Source organism: Chelonoidis abingdonii, chromosome 12 (assembly GCF_003597395.2).
Source record: "Chelonoidis abingdonii isolate Lonesome George chromosome 12, CheloAbing_2.0, whole genome shotgun sequence".
In the NCBI taxonomy this organism is placed as follows: domain Eukaryota; kingdom Metazoa; phylum Chordata; order Testudines; family Testudinidae; genus Chelonoidis; species Chelonoidis abingdonii.
The window spans coordinates 6,378,624-6,394,327 of NC_133780.1; the positions used below are offsets into that span (position 1 = coordinate 6,378,624).

The 15,704-nt window shown below is 52.0% G+C and overlaps 2 protein-coding genes across 4 annotated transcripts in view; both read right to left on the minus strand.

The window, feature by feature from the left end:
- Positions 1-15,704, minus strand: part of LOC116823721 (zinc finger protein RFP-like) — a 415,971-nt gene that overhangs the window by 385,313 nt on the left and 14,954 nt on the right. The window lies entirely within an intron of this gene.
- LOC116825476 (uncharacterized) lies at positions 4,204-12,289 on the minus strand. 2 transcript variants are annotated; one of them, XM_032781534.2, is made up of 5 exons: positions 12,232-12,289; positions 11,514-11,601; positions 10,842-10,968; positions 10,157-10,270; positions 4,204-9,790 (listed from the first exon to the last, which is right to left on the minus strand). In XM_032781534.2, exons 2-5 carry the CDS (start codon positions 11,535-11,537, stop codon positions 8,253-8,255), a joined length of 1,803 nt encoding a protein of 600 aa, XP_032637425.2. In that variant the 5' UTR covers positions 11,538-11,601; positions 12,232-12,289; the 3' UTR covers positions 4,204-8,252. The 2 variants fall into 2 exon arrangements, with proteins under 2 accessions (XP_032637425.2, XP_074927699.1); XM_075071598.1 differs by having other exon boundaries at positions 4,204-9,787; positions 11,514-12,262.

The following is a 15,704-nucleotide window of genomic DNA, read 5'->3' on the forward strand; positions in this document are numbered from 1 at the left end:
GCTGGTGGGAGTAGGCCAGGTCTGTGTTGTAATAAAGTGACTGAGGGTTTTCCCAGCGTGGCAGAGTCCAGAGCATCTGTCTGCAGGGAGAGGGGGTGTGACATGGACCCAAGCCCCTTCTGAAACCTCCCCCGTTGCCCCTCTCACCCTCACAGGCTGAGGAATCACGTCCATGTTTCACTCCAGATCATCCTGTCTTCCAGGACATAGGGAAGGGAAATGGCTGTGATGGAGCAAGCTCAGGTAGAGTATTTTCAGGGAGTTGCAGGTGGGGTTGATATAGAGTGAGACAGGCAGGAAAGACATAGGATGAAGCAGGGAGGGGACAGTGTGTGTAAACCCTCTATGACACATTGAACCTGGGCCTGATTTTCTAAAAAGGGGCCATTGGCGGGGGGGATTCCTCCATTTCTGAAGCAGGAGACACCCCACTGGGGAAAGCTGGGAGAACTAACCAGACTTCCAGTGCTGGAGCCTGGACTCACTACCCAGAAACTGCTGTGAAATATGAAGGGAAGCTGTTGGGATTCCTGTCCCTGGCTCAGAGCTCTGCTTCCCGGATCAGCCTGTGCCAGGCAGGGGTGTGGGAAATGAGAAGATCCTGCCCTGTTCCGTGTGCTGGGAGGACAAGGAGCTTTCACCTTCTCCCAGCCCCTGAAGCCCCTTGGCTGCTCTGAGAGGTGGGGAGAATTCTGCTTTTCTGGGCCTCCTCCCCTGTAAATAATGGGATTGTGGCTGGGGCAGCAGGTACTGAGTGGGGGACTCTTGTTGTTTCAGATGCCGGTGACCTTCGAGGAGATGGCTGTGTATTTCACCAGGGAAGAGTGGGCTCGGCTGGACCCCACTCAGAGAGCCCTCTACAGGGATGTAATGCAGGAGAACTATGAGATGGTGACCTCGCTGGGTAAGGGAATCCTGTCCTCTCCGTTATTAGGTGCCGTGGGGTCTGTATGTCTGACTCTGGTCAGGTTGTTCCCTGGTCAGTTAGATTTGAGGAGGGTCATGTAGTCCACAGCTCCATTGTGAGACACTTTCGTCTCCATACCCCCTTTCAGGGAACAGAAGAGTCAGAAGCCTAATGGACAGGCTAATTCATCCCCATCTCTCCAGCTGACAAGAGGCCAGAAGCAGGGTATTGCCCTGTCTGTGTTATTTCTCCTTCACGCACCATTCACCTTTCTTCCTGAGACTAGTTCCATCCATGGGGACGCTCTCGGTTCTGCAGGCTTGGAAATAGGCAGCAGTTTAACACCCGAGCTGTGTGTGTGTCAGCAAGTCCTCCAGAGCATCTACCCTGAGACCTCCTAGTGAGGGTGTAACAACACCTCCGCACGTTCAGATGTCTGCTGCTCCCATAGGGTTTGAGTTACCACAGTCCCATGTAGGATCAGGTTAAACTCAGGGAATGTTCCTTGTGACAAATACTCTACCAATGCTCCATGTGTCCTGAGCTTGCCTGATTTCACCCCTGCGCAGGATTCCCCGTTCCCAAACCTACTTGATCACCCGGCTGGAACGAGGGGAAGAGCCGTGAGAACCGGATCTCGAGGCCTCCGAAGAAAGGAAGAGCCCAAGAGGCACCCACAAAGGTGAGGAGTCAGGGAAACTGAGACAAAAACATGTGGTGAGTGAAGGAAAAAACTCGCGCTCCCAAAATGTGTCATGAGTGAGAGCCCTCAGTTCTGCCCCATCTCACCCAGGTGAGGGCTGCAGTCAGCAGGTGTCGTATCATCAAGCAAAATTCTGTCACAACTTCCCACCTATCCTGTTGGGAATTTCCTCCCTGACTTGACTTCTCTGGGAGTGTTGAGGTGGGATGTGGAGGCAGAATCCAATGTCTCCATCTCCCAAACAATCACTGCGTTGTTCGTTACCCCTGTGCTATTCCCCTTTCTGTCCTATCTCCTTGGCACAGGCCATGACTCCTTCTGGATTCTCTCTCTCCCGGCAGGTGATAGGATGGTGAGTGAGAACAAGAAGGAGAATCAGCAGGAGAAAAGTCCTGGGAAAGTGGTATCGCAGGAGATGGTTTTCAGAAAAGCTGAAGGGAATTTTTCCCAGTGCTTGGAACAAGGAAATGCCTGGAGAGATCGACACAGATCAGAGATGCAGCTGGGAAACTCTCTCAGGAAAAAACTGGATGAATCCATTCAAAGTGGCGGAGGATGGAAGGATCCCAAGGAAACCGTAGTCCAGCAGACAAGTCACAATGAAGAGAAACCTTACAAATGCCGTGACTGTGGTAAGTTTCCGTTTCAGTGAAAACCTTCTTAAACATTGGAGAACCCACACAGGAGAGAAGCCCTAGGAATGCTTGGACTGTGGGAAAAGCTTCAGCGAGATGTCAAAGTGTATTATACATCGGCGATAGCACACAGGAGAGAGACCGTGTAAATACCGGGAGTTCGGGAGAAGCTTTAGTCAGAGGTCACTCCTTCTTCCACGTCAGAGACTGCACACAGGAGAGAGACCCTATAGATGCCTTGAGTGTGGGAAAAGTTTCAGTTTGAAATCAACCCTTAATTCACATCAGAAAACCCACGCAGAAGAAAAACCCCATAAATGCCTGGGCTGTGGGAACACTTTTGCTAGGCTCTCATCCAGTATTAAACATGGAAGAATCCACATGGGGGAGAGACCTTATAAATGCTTTGACTGTGGGAAAAGCTTCAGTAAGAGCTCAGAGCTCACCAAACATCAGAGAATCCACAAGGGTGAGAGAACCTAGGAATCGCTTGACCGCAGGAAAAGATTCAAGTTGACTTCACACATCACTGACCACACAATAGAATCTGAGGGAATCTTCATGTGGTGCTCCCGGAGTATCAGGCACCTGCAAATCCACAAAGGGAAGAAACCTCTGGGTTGTTCTCAGTGTGGAAAATGCTTCAAGTGGAGCTAACGCCATGATGGGTATCAGAGACTCCTCCACACAGCAGGGAAATTCTCTCAGGGCCCTGACTAGGGCTAGTCATGGTGACAAACCCATTTCCTCGTTCCCACATGCATCAGGGGCATTTGGCTCCCAAGGATCCAGCTGCCCATGGCTGGGGTGAGGATCCAGCAGCAGCCGAGCAGCAGCTGGTCAGTGACCCTCTGGCTCTGCCTGGTCTAAGCAAACCCCGAGCAGAGGAGGAGAAGCCCCAATCAGCCCCTCCTCTCCCCCACGCCCCCGTTGCAGTCCTGGCTGCGGAGCTGATGGGACACAGGTGGGGGAAAGGAGAGAGAGAAACCAACTGCAGCTCAGAAACAGCCCTGATTGGTCACCTTCCCAGTTGGTCCATTCCCCTGCATCCATAGCTGACAGATGGCTGCCAGATCCCACCCACCCAGGTCCCAGCTCCCAGCCCTGGGGAGGGGGTCCCACAAGTAGGCCGATTGATGCCTCTCATTGCGTTCTGGGCTTCTGCCAGCACCCTGCCACTGTGACAGCAACCGACACTGCCTTCACCTCATGAATACCCCCCCTGCACCCACAACTGTAACCCCCCAGCTCCCCGTCCCTCAGTGTCCTCTTTTTGGGGACCTGGAATATCGTTACCCTAGTAACAAACATACAGTAAAATCTCACGATTCTACATGCACTGGTGTTACACACATTTCAACAGCATAATGTTCAGCAGATCATCAGTTTTCCAATGATTCCTCACCGGGTATTCTTTATGTACAATATATCATAACCGTCTTGAAGTGGTTAACATGAGGTACAGGGGATTAGTCACAAGAGAGATGCAGTGTGGGGTGAGTGGGGCAGAGACAGTTTCTCTTGTCCCCACGCAGGACACTGCAGTAGATGGAGAGGGGGTTGTGACAGGTTCCTCCCGGGGTGCCGTCTGGAACTGGGGTACCACTGAGCCCCCCTGCCCAACCAGCCTGTGTTCCGTATACACTGTATTGCCATGACCAGCCTGCGAAGCCCTCTCCCAAGCTTCAGTCTGCACTTTGCCAGCACACATACAGGTAGGGACACACCCAGCTGCAGTTCATACAGAATCTGTGATCAGCTCTGCATGGGAAGGCACAGCTAAGGCACCTGAGAGTTCCTAAGGCATGCACCCCCCTCTGGAGTTTAAAACAAAAATTATACCATCCTGCGCTGCACAGGAAACTGTAGTGTAAGCTCCTGAAATTCACCCCCTCCCTCAATGTGGAGAGGAATAGACACAGCTTTCTGCTCCAAGTTATGTTTTACACACACACTGGTTTTAGATAAAGCAAAAACAAGTTTATTAACTACAAAAGATAGATTATAAGGGATGGCAAACAGATCAAAGCAGATTACCTAGCAAATAAACAAAACACAATCTAAGCTTAATGTACTAAAGAGATTGGATATGAAAAGCTGCTTCTCACCATAAATGATGATTTAAGCCGGTTCCAGAGATTCTTAAGGGGTCAGCTGCGCTTGTTTGCAGCTTAAAATTCTCAGCAATTCCTTTCACAGGCTAGAAACCCCTCTAACCTGGATTCGGCACTTCTCTCCAGTTCAGTCCTTGTTCCCCAGAGTCTCCTTTGGGCAGGGAATAAGGGAAGAACCATGATGTCATCACTCCCCTGCCTTAAATAGCTTGTGCATATGGTGGGATCCCTTTGTCGCCAAGCTTGGTTCCCACACCTTTCAGTGGAAAAACACTGGTTTTCCAAGATGGAGTCCAGTAGTAGGTGATCTGGTCACATGACCCTGTAGCATCACAGCAGCCATGACCTGGAGGTGGTTTGAAACTTCCTCAGGAAGGCTCCTTGGTGGGAGATTAGCTTTGTTGAAGACCTATTATTCTCTCTAATGGCACTTACCAGCCAGCCATCTAGACTGAATCGTTCCCCAGGTGTAAACACATTTATAATACAGATACAGAGTCAATATTCGTAACTCTAGATACAAAAATGATACACGCATACAAATAGGATAATCATGTTCAGTAAATTATAACCTTTACAATGATCTGTCACATGACCTATCTTGTTTAAAATACATCATAGTTATGCCATAACCATATCATAATAGCATCTCTATAAAGATATGGGATGCCGTGTCACAGTGACCAGCTGCACTGTCAGGTTCCCCATCTCTCCCTGGCCTCAATGCTGGGTGTTGGCCTGGCTTCAAGGCTGGCCCGGGTCTGTTGACATCCCCGGATCTCTTCTTGCCTGCGCCCAACCTCGGCATCTCAGCAACAGGGAGATGCTGCCCCTCCTCCCTCATTCTTTTTGGGATGTTGTTCATGGCCCTTTAGAGCTCAGGTGCAGCTACACACGATACACACAGTCCAATTCTAGTTTCTGCAGCGAGTTCACAGTTCTGAGTTTCAGCCATCTGTCTCTGAGGAGCAAACCCAGCAGTTTCCCAGCTCTGTTACCCCCACCTTCTCCCACTCCCGATGGTACTTCACATCTCTGCAGGGATCAGGCAGTAACTTCTTTCCCCATTGCGGTCTCAGCCTCTCGCAGTGTGACTTTAGCTAGCCCTATCATGTTTCTGCTGAGAGATACTGATCACTGTCATTGTTTAAACCACACACAAAAATCTCATGACAAAGAGTTAGAGAAAGATTAGAATCAAATCTAAAAAAGGACAATTCTGCAAATGACCATTTGTCTCGTGAATTCCTCAACAAATCTGAGCTACATCCTGTCAAACTAAACCAATATCGAAGTATGTGACCTAACGGCCTTCATGAAGAGAGAGAAACCCACAAACCCTTGTAGATTCTCTGATGTTTGGGTGGGCTATAAAACACTTTCATATCATAAAGTGAAATCTAAGAGAATCCTTTAAGATTCAAAATCAGGGGAAAAAAGATACCTATTCTCTTCTGAAGTGGCTAAAAAGGCATCATTTCTCACCTCATTATTTGGTTGTATTAGTTGCAAAAGTTTTAGCATCAATATAATTAAAGAATGAGAGAGAAATACAAAAAACCTTCCCATCTAAAAATAATCTGGATTAGCCTAGAAAAAGTCAGGAAGCAATTTTACCAATAGATGGAAACAGGGCTATAAGTTCTGAAAGGTCAAACTGTGCTTTGAGGTTCATTGGGATTTCCCCTCCCACTCCCAGGTGTGTGACACTTCCTTCTCCAGCCCTCCAGGATCTGACTTAAGATCATAGACATCAAAACTGTGACTCCTAAACATGGAGAGCCAGGGACACGGTGGTAAGTGACACCTTGGAAGGTGGAGAGGTAGGATGGAGACAGGATAAAACTCTCCATTGCTTGGACAGAGGCTGCTCTATCAAGAGTGGACCGTGACAGTGTTGGGGGAAGGAGGGAATCCCTCAGACTCACCCCATTGCCCTAAACTAGCACAGAAGCTAAAACACCACTTTTTACTGTCCCTGCTCTCACTTTTTTAGCATCTAGTTAATTCTGGTCCACAAGGGAGAAAATGCTCAAACACCTAAATGCTTTTCAGCACAGCCCGGAGTAAGGTGAGACTATTTGGAAATGAGACAATCCGGCCCCAAAGGGGGAACTCAGGGACTAATGATCACCCTGTGAACGGGAGGGGGTCACAACACATAAGTAAAGGTACGATTTTGTTATAGATTTGCAGAAGTCACGGAATCTGTGACTTCCAGAGACCTCTGTGACTTCAGCCCATGGCGGCTTGGAGCTGCGGGGTCCCCCTGTGACCCACGGCAGCCGAGAGCTGCCCCTCGGAGCTCTGAGCTGCTGCAGACTGTGTGGGTATCCCACAGCTCCCGCTGCCGTGCGTGGCTGCCAGGACTTTGAGTCACCATAGGCAGCTGGGGCCCCCCACAGCTCCTGGATGCCACAGGCAGCGAGGGGGCCAGAAGCTCTGAGCCACAAATGGTGGGGAGACCTCAGAGCTCCGAGACAGAGCTCCCGCAGCTGCCCAGCCACCATGAGACCCCAGAGCCCCCGCAGCAATGGATGCTGGAGCCTTCTCCCTCCCCATTTTTCATGGATATTATTAGTAAGAGTCACAGACAGATCACGGGCTTCCGTGAATATTTCTTTATTGTCTGTCACCTGTCCAGGACTTTTCTAAAAAATATCCATGACAAAATCTTAGCCTTACACATAAGATGCCGGGGGTGAGTTTACACCAGGAAATCCGGTGCACTGTCACAAAGATGCACTGGCTGATCCTGACCATCATTCCTACCATAGATGTCCAGAGGCTGATGCTGTGGAGGCAGAGAGGGGATCTCCAGGCCTCCCACAAAAGGCCCTGTGGGAATCAGCCCCTCTCAGTGGTGCTGTCTGAATGCAGAGGGGGAAGGGGCAGATAGGGTTAGTGAGGAGAGGCAGCACCTCTCTATCCCTGTGCTCTCCCTCGCCTCTAATCCCATGAGCCTCAAACACTCGATACCCCAGCACCCAGCTCCCCCTGCTTCCCAGCTCCAGCCATTCAATCCTATTTCCTCCCATAACCCATCAGTCTGGTCCCTCATTATTTGATCCCCTGGAGCCCAGCGCCCTGGGCAATTTGGGGAGGGGAGGAGTTACCAGCCCCCAGGAACACTCGCTCTGCAGGGAACAGCTCCAAGTAAGTGGGGGAGCCCATCTCAGGGGCTGAGGACAGGTGTCTAGAGTGAAGGTGGGGCCTGGTCCAAGTGTCCTTCTCATCTCCATGGCAGGGGGATCCCGGTTGGGAGGGGAAGGGAGAGGCGGGAACTTCAGCCAGGCAGAGGGAGCGGCTGGCGGAGTTTCTCCCTCTCCCTTCCCCCACCTGTGGCCCATCAGCTCAGCAGCCAGGACTGCAGGGCGGGCTGGAGGGGAGAGGAGGGGCTGATCGGTGCTTCTCCTTCTCTGCCTGGGGTTTGCTTAGACCAGGCAGAGCCAGAGGGTCACTGACCGGCTGCTGCTGGATCTCACCCCAGCGATGGGCAGCTGGATCCTTGGGAGCCAAACACCCCTGATGAGTGTGGGAACGAGGAAATGGGTTTGTCACCATGACTAGCCCTAGTCAGGGCCCTGAGAGAATTTCCCTGCTGTGTGGAGGAGTCTCTGATACCCATCATGGCGTTAGCTCCACTTGAAGCATTTTCCACACTGAGAACAACCCAGAGGTTTCTTCCCTTTGTGGATTTGCAGGTGCCTGATACTCCGGGAGCACCAAATGAAGATTCCCCCAGATTCTATTGTGTGGTCAGTGATGTGTGAAGTCAACTTGAATCTTTTCCTGCGGTCAAGTGTTTCCTAGGTTCTCTCACCCTTGTGGATTCTCTGATGTTTGGTGAGCTCTGAGCTCTTACTGAAGCTTTTCCCACAGTCAAAACATTTCTAAGGTCTCTCCCCCATGTGGATTCTTCTATGTTTAATAAGGGATGAGTGCCTAGCAAAAGTGTTCCCACAGTCCAGGCATTTATGGGGTTTTTCTTCTGCGTGGGTTTTCTGATGTGAATTAAGGGTTGATTTCAAACTGAAACTTTTCCCACACTCAAGACATTTATAGGGTCTTTCTCCTGTGTGGATTCTCCCATGTTTAGTAAGGGATGAACTTTCTATAAAACCTTTCCCACACTCGAGGCATTTATGGGGTCTCTCTCCCGTGTGGATTCTCCCATGTTTAGTAAGGGATGAACTTTCCATAAAACTTTTCCCACACTCGAGGCATTTATAGGGTCTCTCCCCCGTGTGGATTCTCCTATGATTAATTAGGGATGAACTGTGCTTAAACCTTTTCCCACACTCAAGGCATATATTAGGTCTCTCTCCCGTGTGAGTTCGCTGATGTGTAATAAGATTTGAGCTCTGACTAAAACTTCTCCCACACTCAAGGCATGTATAAGGTCTCTCTCCTGTGTGCAGTCTCCCGTGTATAAGAAGTTGTGACTTCTGACTGAAAGTTTTCCCGCAGTCCAAGCACTTATGGGGTTTCTCTCCTGTGTGGATTGCCTGATGTCTAGTAAGTTTTGTTCTCTCAATGAAACTTTTCCCACAGTCGTTGCATTCATAGGGTTTGTCACCGGTGTGGATTCTCCTATGTTTAGTGAGGTTTGAGTGACGAATGAAATTTTTCCCACACTCAAGGCATTTATATGGTCTCTCTCCTGTGTGGATTCTCCGATGTTTAATAAGGTATGAGCTTTGACCAAATGTTTTTCCACAATCCAAGCATTTATATGGTCTTTCTGTTGTGTGGATTCCCCTATGTTTAGCAAGGTTTGAGCGCTGACTGAAAGTTTTCCCACAGTCCAGGCATTTATGTGGTTTCTCTCCCGTGTGTGTTTTCCGATGTCTATTAAGGGTTGATTTCAAACTGAAACTTTTCCCACACTCAAGGCATCTATAGGGTCTCTCTCCTGTGTGCAGTCTCTGATGTGCAAGAAGGAGTGACCTCTGACTAAAACTTCTCCCGAACTCCAGGTATTTACATGGTCTCTCTCCTGTGTGGAATCGCCGATGTATAATAAAATTTGACATCTCACTGAAGCTTTTCCCACAGTCCAAGCATTCGCAGGACTTCTCTCCTGTGTGGTTTCTCCAATGTTTAAGAAGGTTTTCACTGAAACGGAAACTTTTCCCACAGTCAAGGCATTTGTAAGGTTTCTCTTCATTGTGACTTGTCTGCTGGACTATGGTTTCCTTGGGATCCTTCCATCCTCCGCCACTTTGAATGGATTCATCCAGTTTCTTCCTGAGATAGTTTCCCAGCTGCATCTCTGATCTGTGTCGATCTCTCCAGGCATTTCCCTGTTCCAAGCACTGGGAAAAATTCCCTTCAGCTTTTCTGAAAACCATCTCCTGCGATACCACTTTCCCAGGACCTTCCTCCTGCTGATTCTCCTCCTTGTTCTCACTCACCGTCCTATCACCTGCTGGGAGAGAGAGAATCCAGAAGGAGTCACGGCCTGTGCCAAGGAGATAGGACAGAAAGGGGAATAGCACAGGGGTAACGAACAACACAGTGATTGTTTGGGAGATGGAGACATTGGATTCTGCCTCCACATCCCACCCCAACACTCCCAGAGAAGTCAAGTCAGGGAGGAAATTCCCAACAACCAACAGGATGGGTGAGAAGTTGTCATATCATCAAGCAAAATTCAGTCACACCTGCTGATTGCAGCCCTCACCTGGGTGAGATGGGGCAGAACTGAGAGCTCTCACTCATGATACATTTTGGGAGCGTGAGTTTTTTTCTTCACTCACCACATGTTTTTGTCTCAGTTTCCCTGACTCCTCACCTTTGTGGGTGCCTCTTGGGCTCTTCCTTTCTTCGGAGGCCTGGAGATCCGGGATCCACGGCTCTTCCCCTCGTTCCAGCCGGGTGATCAGGTCAGGTTTGGGAATGGGGAATCCTGCACAGGGGTGAAATCAGGCAAGTTCAGGACACATGGAGCATTGGTAGAGTATTTGTCACAAGGAACATTCCCTGAGTTTAAACTGATCCTACATGGGACTGTGGTAACTCAAACTCTATGGGAGCAGCAGACATTTGAGCGTGCGGAGGTGTTGTTACACCCTCACTAGGAGGTCTCAGGGTAGATGATCTGGGGACTTGCTGACACACACACAGCTCGGGTGTTAAACTGCTGCCTATTTCCAAGCCTGCAGAACCGAGAGCGTCCCCATGGATGGAGCTAGTTCCAGGAAGGAAGGTGAATGGTGTGTGAAGGAGAAATAACACAGACAGGGCAATACCCTGCTTCTGGCCCCTTGTCAGCTGGAGAGATGGGGATGAACTAGCCTGTCCATTAGGCTTCTGACTCTTCTGTTCCCTCAAAGGGGGTATGGAGAAGAAAGTCTCTCACAATGGAGCTGTGGACTACGTGACCCTCCTCAAATCTAACTGACCAGGGAAGAACCTGACCAGAGTCAGACATGCAGACCCCATGGCACCTAATAACGGAGAGGACAGGATTCCCTTACCCAGCGAGGTCACCATCTCATAGTTCTCCTGCATGACGTCCCTGTAGAGGGCTCTCTGAGCGGGGTCCAGCAGAGCCCCCTGCCCCTGGGTGAAATACACAGCCACCTCCTCGAAGGTCACCGGCATCTGAAACAACAAGAGTCCCCCACTCAGCACCTGCTGCCCCAGCCACAATGCCACTAGGCACAGGAAAAGGAAAAGAATTCAAAGCTCTGGGAGGGCCACAGTAACAAACTCAGACCCTTACTGCTCAGAGCAGCCAGGAGGCTTCAGGAGGTGGGAGAAGGTGAGAGCTCCTTGGCCCCCAGCACATAGAGCAGGGCAGAGTCTTCTCATTTCCCACACGCCTGCCAGCCACAGGCTGATCCGGGAAGCAGAGCACTGAGCCAGGGACAGCTTCCCTTCATATTTCACAGCAGTTTCTGGGTAATGAGTCCAGGTTCCAGCACTGGGAGTCTGGTTAGTTTTCCCAGCTTTCCCCAGTGGAGTGTTTCCTGCTTCAGAAATGGGGGAATCCCCCCTGCCAATGGGCCTTTTTTAGAAAACCAGGCCCAGGTTCAATGTGTCATAGAGGGGTTACACACACTGTCCCCTCCCTGCTTCATCCTATGTCTTTCTTGCCCCTCTCACTCTCTATCAACCCCACCTGCAACTCCCTGAAAATACTCCACCTGAGCTTGCTCCATCACAGCCATTTCCCTTCCCTGTGTCCTGGAAGATAGGATGATCTGGAGTGAAACGTGGACGTGATTCCTCTGCCTGTCAGGGTGAGAGGGGCAATGGGGGAGGTTTCAGAAGGGGCTTGGGTCCATGTCACACCCCCTCTCCCTGCAGACAGACGCTCTGGACTCTGCCACGCTGGGAAAACCCTCAGTCACTTTATTACAACACAGACCTAGCCTACTCCCACCAGCACGAACCCCCTGAGACACTTTTAAACCTCCCCAGGGATGGAGTCACTAAGACAAAGTCTAGAAAGGAGCAGAATCAAAGGAGTCACTTTGGAAGATCCTCCCCGACATTGGCCCCGAGGGCAGCTCATCCCCCCAGCAGTGCAGTGACTCGGCCAGGGCAGGAACTGGCTTCTCCTCTGTCAGCTCCTCCCCTAGTTCCCAGGAGAGTCAGTCTGCCCAGGGGGATGCAGGGAATGGATCCGGGCAGGGCTAGGAGCTGGGAACCTCCCTCCCCACTTCTTGCTCCTGCTGCCCCTTTTGGTCTCACCCTTCCCCTTCCTGTCTCCTTCCCTCCTCCTGTGCCTGGGAGAACTGGGGACTGTCCCGTTCCCATGGGCACTGGCTCTCCAGTGTGAGCCTGGCTGTGTCACTGGGGGCAGCAGCTCCGGGACTCGCCGACTCATGGGGAGCCCCTCCCCCTCTGGTACAAACTCACCAGCAAGTCCCTGAAACAGGCCCTTTGTGCAGAGTCACTGTCCTGCCCGGCCCCAGCCCTTTCCCTCAAAAAGAACAGGAGAACTTGTGGCACCTTAGAGACTAACACATTTATTTGGGCATAAGCTTTCGTGGGCTAGAACCCACTTCATCGGATGCATGCAGTGGAAAATACAGTAGGAAGATATATATCCACAGAGAACATGAAAAAATGGGGGTTGCCATACCAACTATAACAAGAGTAATCAATTAAGATGGGCTATTACCAGCAGGAGAAAAACACCTTTCGTAGTGATAATCAGGCTGGCCCATTTCCAACAGTTGACCAGAAGGTGTGAGTACAGTAGGGGAAAAAACTAGCATGGGGAAATAGTTTTTACTTTGTGTAATGACCCATCCACTCCCAGTCTTTATTCAACCCTAATTTAATGGTGTCCAGGTTGCAAATTAATTCCAATTCTGCAGTTTCTCGTTGGAGTCTGTTTTTGTAGGTTTGTTTGTTCTCTTTCCTCCCCTGCCAGCTCCGGCTCAGGAGCTGGTGTGGGAAAAGCCCAGGGTTGGGCACAGACAGGACTTTAATGAAGGTCTCTCCCTGGCACAGACCCCCTGGGGGAGCAGCAGCTGCTTAGTCTGGGCTCCAGGATCACAAGGGAGGACACAACATCAACTGACCCAGGAAACTCAATTAACTCCTGGGCTCTAATACTATGAGCAGGGAGAGACAGAGAGACACCAGCCTCCTCTGCTTAACAGTAACCAGAGGTGCCCTCCCATGACTGGGCCTTCCTGGGCTGCCCCAGCAGATCCCAGGCACAGTTCAGCAGCTGAAGATTTCATTTGTCCACCTGGACTCACACCAGAAGAGAACTAGAGAACCAGTTTGAACTGGTAGTTTTTAATGGAACTGGAACCAGACTTGAACCATAATTTCTCTCTTACTCAGTCAACCAGGATCTGAGTCGAACTTGGGGGGACGAGGGGGAGGGGGGGGGGGAAGTCTACTAGCTAAAATAAAGCTTCAGCAATTTTTCAGCTCAATATTTCACAAAATAAAATAAAACCTACTCTGATCTCACTCATCATAAAACAAGACAACAAAACAACAGCCAGGAATGTGACCGCTACCCGAATAGCCTGTCCCAGTACAAGATGAGAAGGGGGCAGCCCACATTAACTCTTCAAACCCAAGGAAAAAAGCTGCTCAATTCTTCTTCCCCTTACCCAGGCCTCTTCTCACCTGCCCCCACCCCTTGGGGCAGCTCTTCCCTCCACCCGTCCCACCTGAAGCCAGATACCCTGCTTCTCCTCTTTCCCCCGTCAGAACCTAGAGCCGGGCCATGGAATGATCAGAGCAGCTCAGGGAGCCTGGGCTGGGGTGCGAGAGAACATCCCCCAGACTGTATCCCCACCCCCCAGCGTGCACTGCCCAGGGCAGGGGGAGGCTCTGGGGCTCCTCAAAGTAGCCTGGGGTCCCTGGGTGGCTCATGCTATGGCCTGACTCTGGTTTCTGGCCTGGCCAGTAGGAGGGGACTCAGGGAAGGAGGAGGAGTAAGGGGCGGGGCCTCATAGCTCAGCTCAGCCCCGCCCACGGGGAACAGGCTGGCGCTGCCCCTGAGCCTGGGGCAGGTGCAGAGCCCTGGCACCGGGAATCCCGGACAAATGGTGTCTCACAGTCATTCAGCCCAGGATCAGGACATGTACTCTGCACTTCAGGTGGAGCGGCGCCAGGGTTTTTGGCGCCCTAGGCGGGGGTCCTTCCGCGCTTCCAGTCTTCAGGGCCCTTCAGCGGCAGGTCCCGGAGCGAGTGAAGGATCCGCCGCCAAATTGCCACCAAAGACCTGGGGCACGGAAGGACCCCCCCAGCCGCCGAATTGCCGCCCAGGGTGCAAAATGCCCTCCCCCCAAATCCTGGTGCCCTAGGTGACCGCCTAGGTCCCCTAAATGGAAGCGCCGGCCCTGACTTCAGGACTGTCCTGCCCAAATCAGGACAGATGGTCACCCCGCCCACCCTCACTGCTAGTTTGGCCATTTCTAGGGGAACAAATCACCACTGGCAGCTGGGCAGGGCAGCCCCCTCACAAGGGAACTGCCTTGTATCTCTCCCTGCCCCAGGGCTCTCCCTCCCCCCCTAGTCTGCTCTTGCTCTGTCTCCTCCCAGCCTCCCCTCCCACATTCCCCCTTTCCCTCGCAGTGACCCCCCCCCATCTTCTCTCGAGTCCAGCCTCCTTCCCTCAGCCCCATCGTTCCCCCCACGCCCTGATTCCCCTACAACACCCCATCCTCCCTTCGGTGCAAGCTGCCCCTGCACCTCACTCCTGCCCCCGACCTCACACTTATCTGCTCCCCTCAATCGCCCCAGCCCACTCTTGCAGTCCCTTCCGGCTACGTGCGTCTGTCCCACCCCCAGCACGGCCCGGGCTGGCTCCCCTCCACCCGCACCCACCGGGGCTGGCGGCAGCTTTCCCGGGCCCCTGGGGCGGGATCGCAGCCAGCTCCGCTGGGAGGCAGCCTGGGGCCAAACCTCCCCTGCAGCCGGGGGTGCCGGGGGGGGCGGGTCTCTCTCAAACCTTCCCTCCGAGCGGGGCCCCGGGGCAGGGGCCGGGCCGGGCTGGGGCTCTGCCCTGGCTGGGAGAGGCTTCCTGGGGAGCAGCGGGAAGGGCCCTGCTGGAGATTCCCCGCTCCCGGCTGCAGCCAGGGCTCCGGGCTCTCCAGCACCAGCCGCCGGGGCTCGGGGATCTCGCCGGAGCCTGAGTCGCCGCAGCGGCTGCGAGTCACGTCCTGCTGCCGGGCCGGAGCCCAGCGCTTCCGCTGCCCCAGAGCCGCCTCCCCGGTCTGCTCCTGGGTCCTAGCGATATCCCGCACTGCGCTTCGCCTCTCTGTGTCTGGCTTCTGTTAGCATCACAGATTTTTAGGGTCAGAAGGGATCGTCACAAATCGATCATCTAGCCCAGAGGTTCTCACGAATCAAATGTTTGGTGGCATCAGAGCTTTGCAGCCAGCTAGCTCTTGCTTGGTGACCGCTATGACGCTTTTTCCTAAAATACTGAATTAATTTTAGCAAAAACCATTAGATGTGCACAAAAAAAGGTGGGCGAAACAGTCCGCTAGTGTGGGGAACTTTCCTGGTTTATGCGCCACCCCAGTGAATCAGAGAGTGAAAGGATCTGAGTCCTCACTCCCACTCCCTTTACCCAGAGACCTGCCTGACCTCGAGGTCTCCCCTTCCACTGTTCTGTGTGGCAGAGTTCTTGTAACCCCAACAAGGCTGGGCCCAGGATTCCTGTTGGGCTCAATCTCCAACCTTGTCATGGTCACTCAGGACAGGGGCTAGGGTGTCCCCTCTGTGGGGTGCTCTCTCCACTCCGCAAGATTCCCTCATCTCTTCCCTGACCATTGCACAGAGCTCAGAACAAATACAATTTATTAAACGGCAAGTAATAAAAAAAAAATTAAGGAAAAAAATGGGAAAGATGA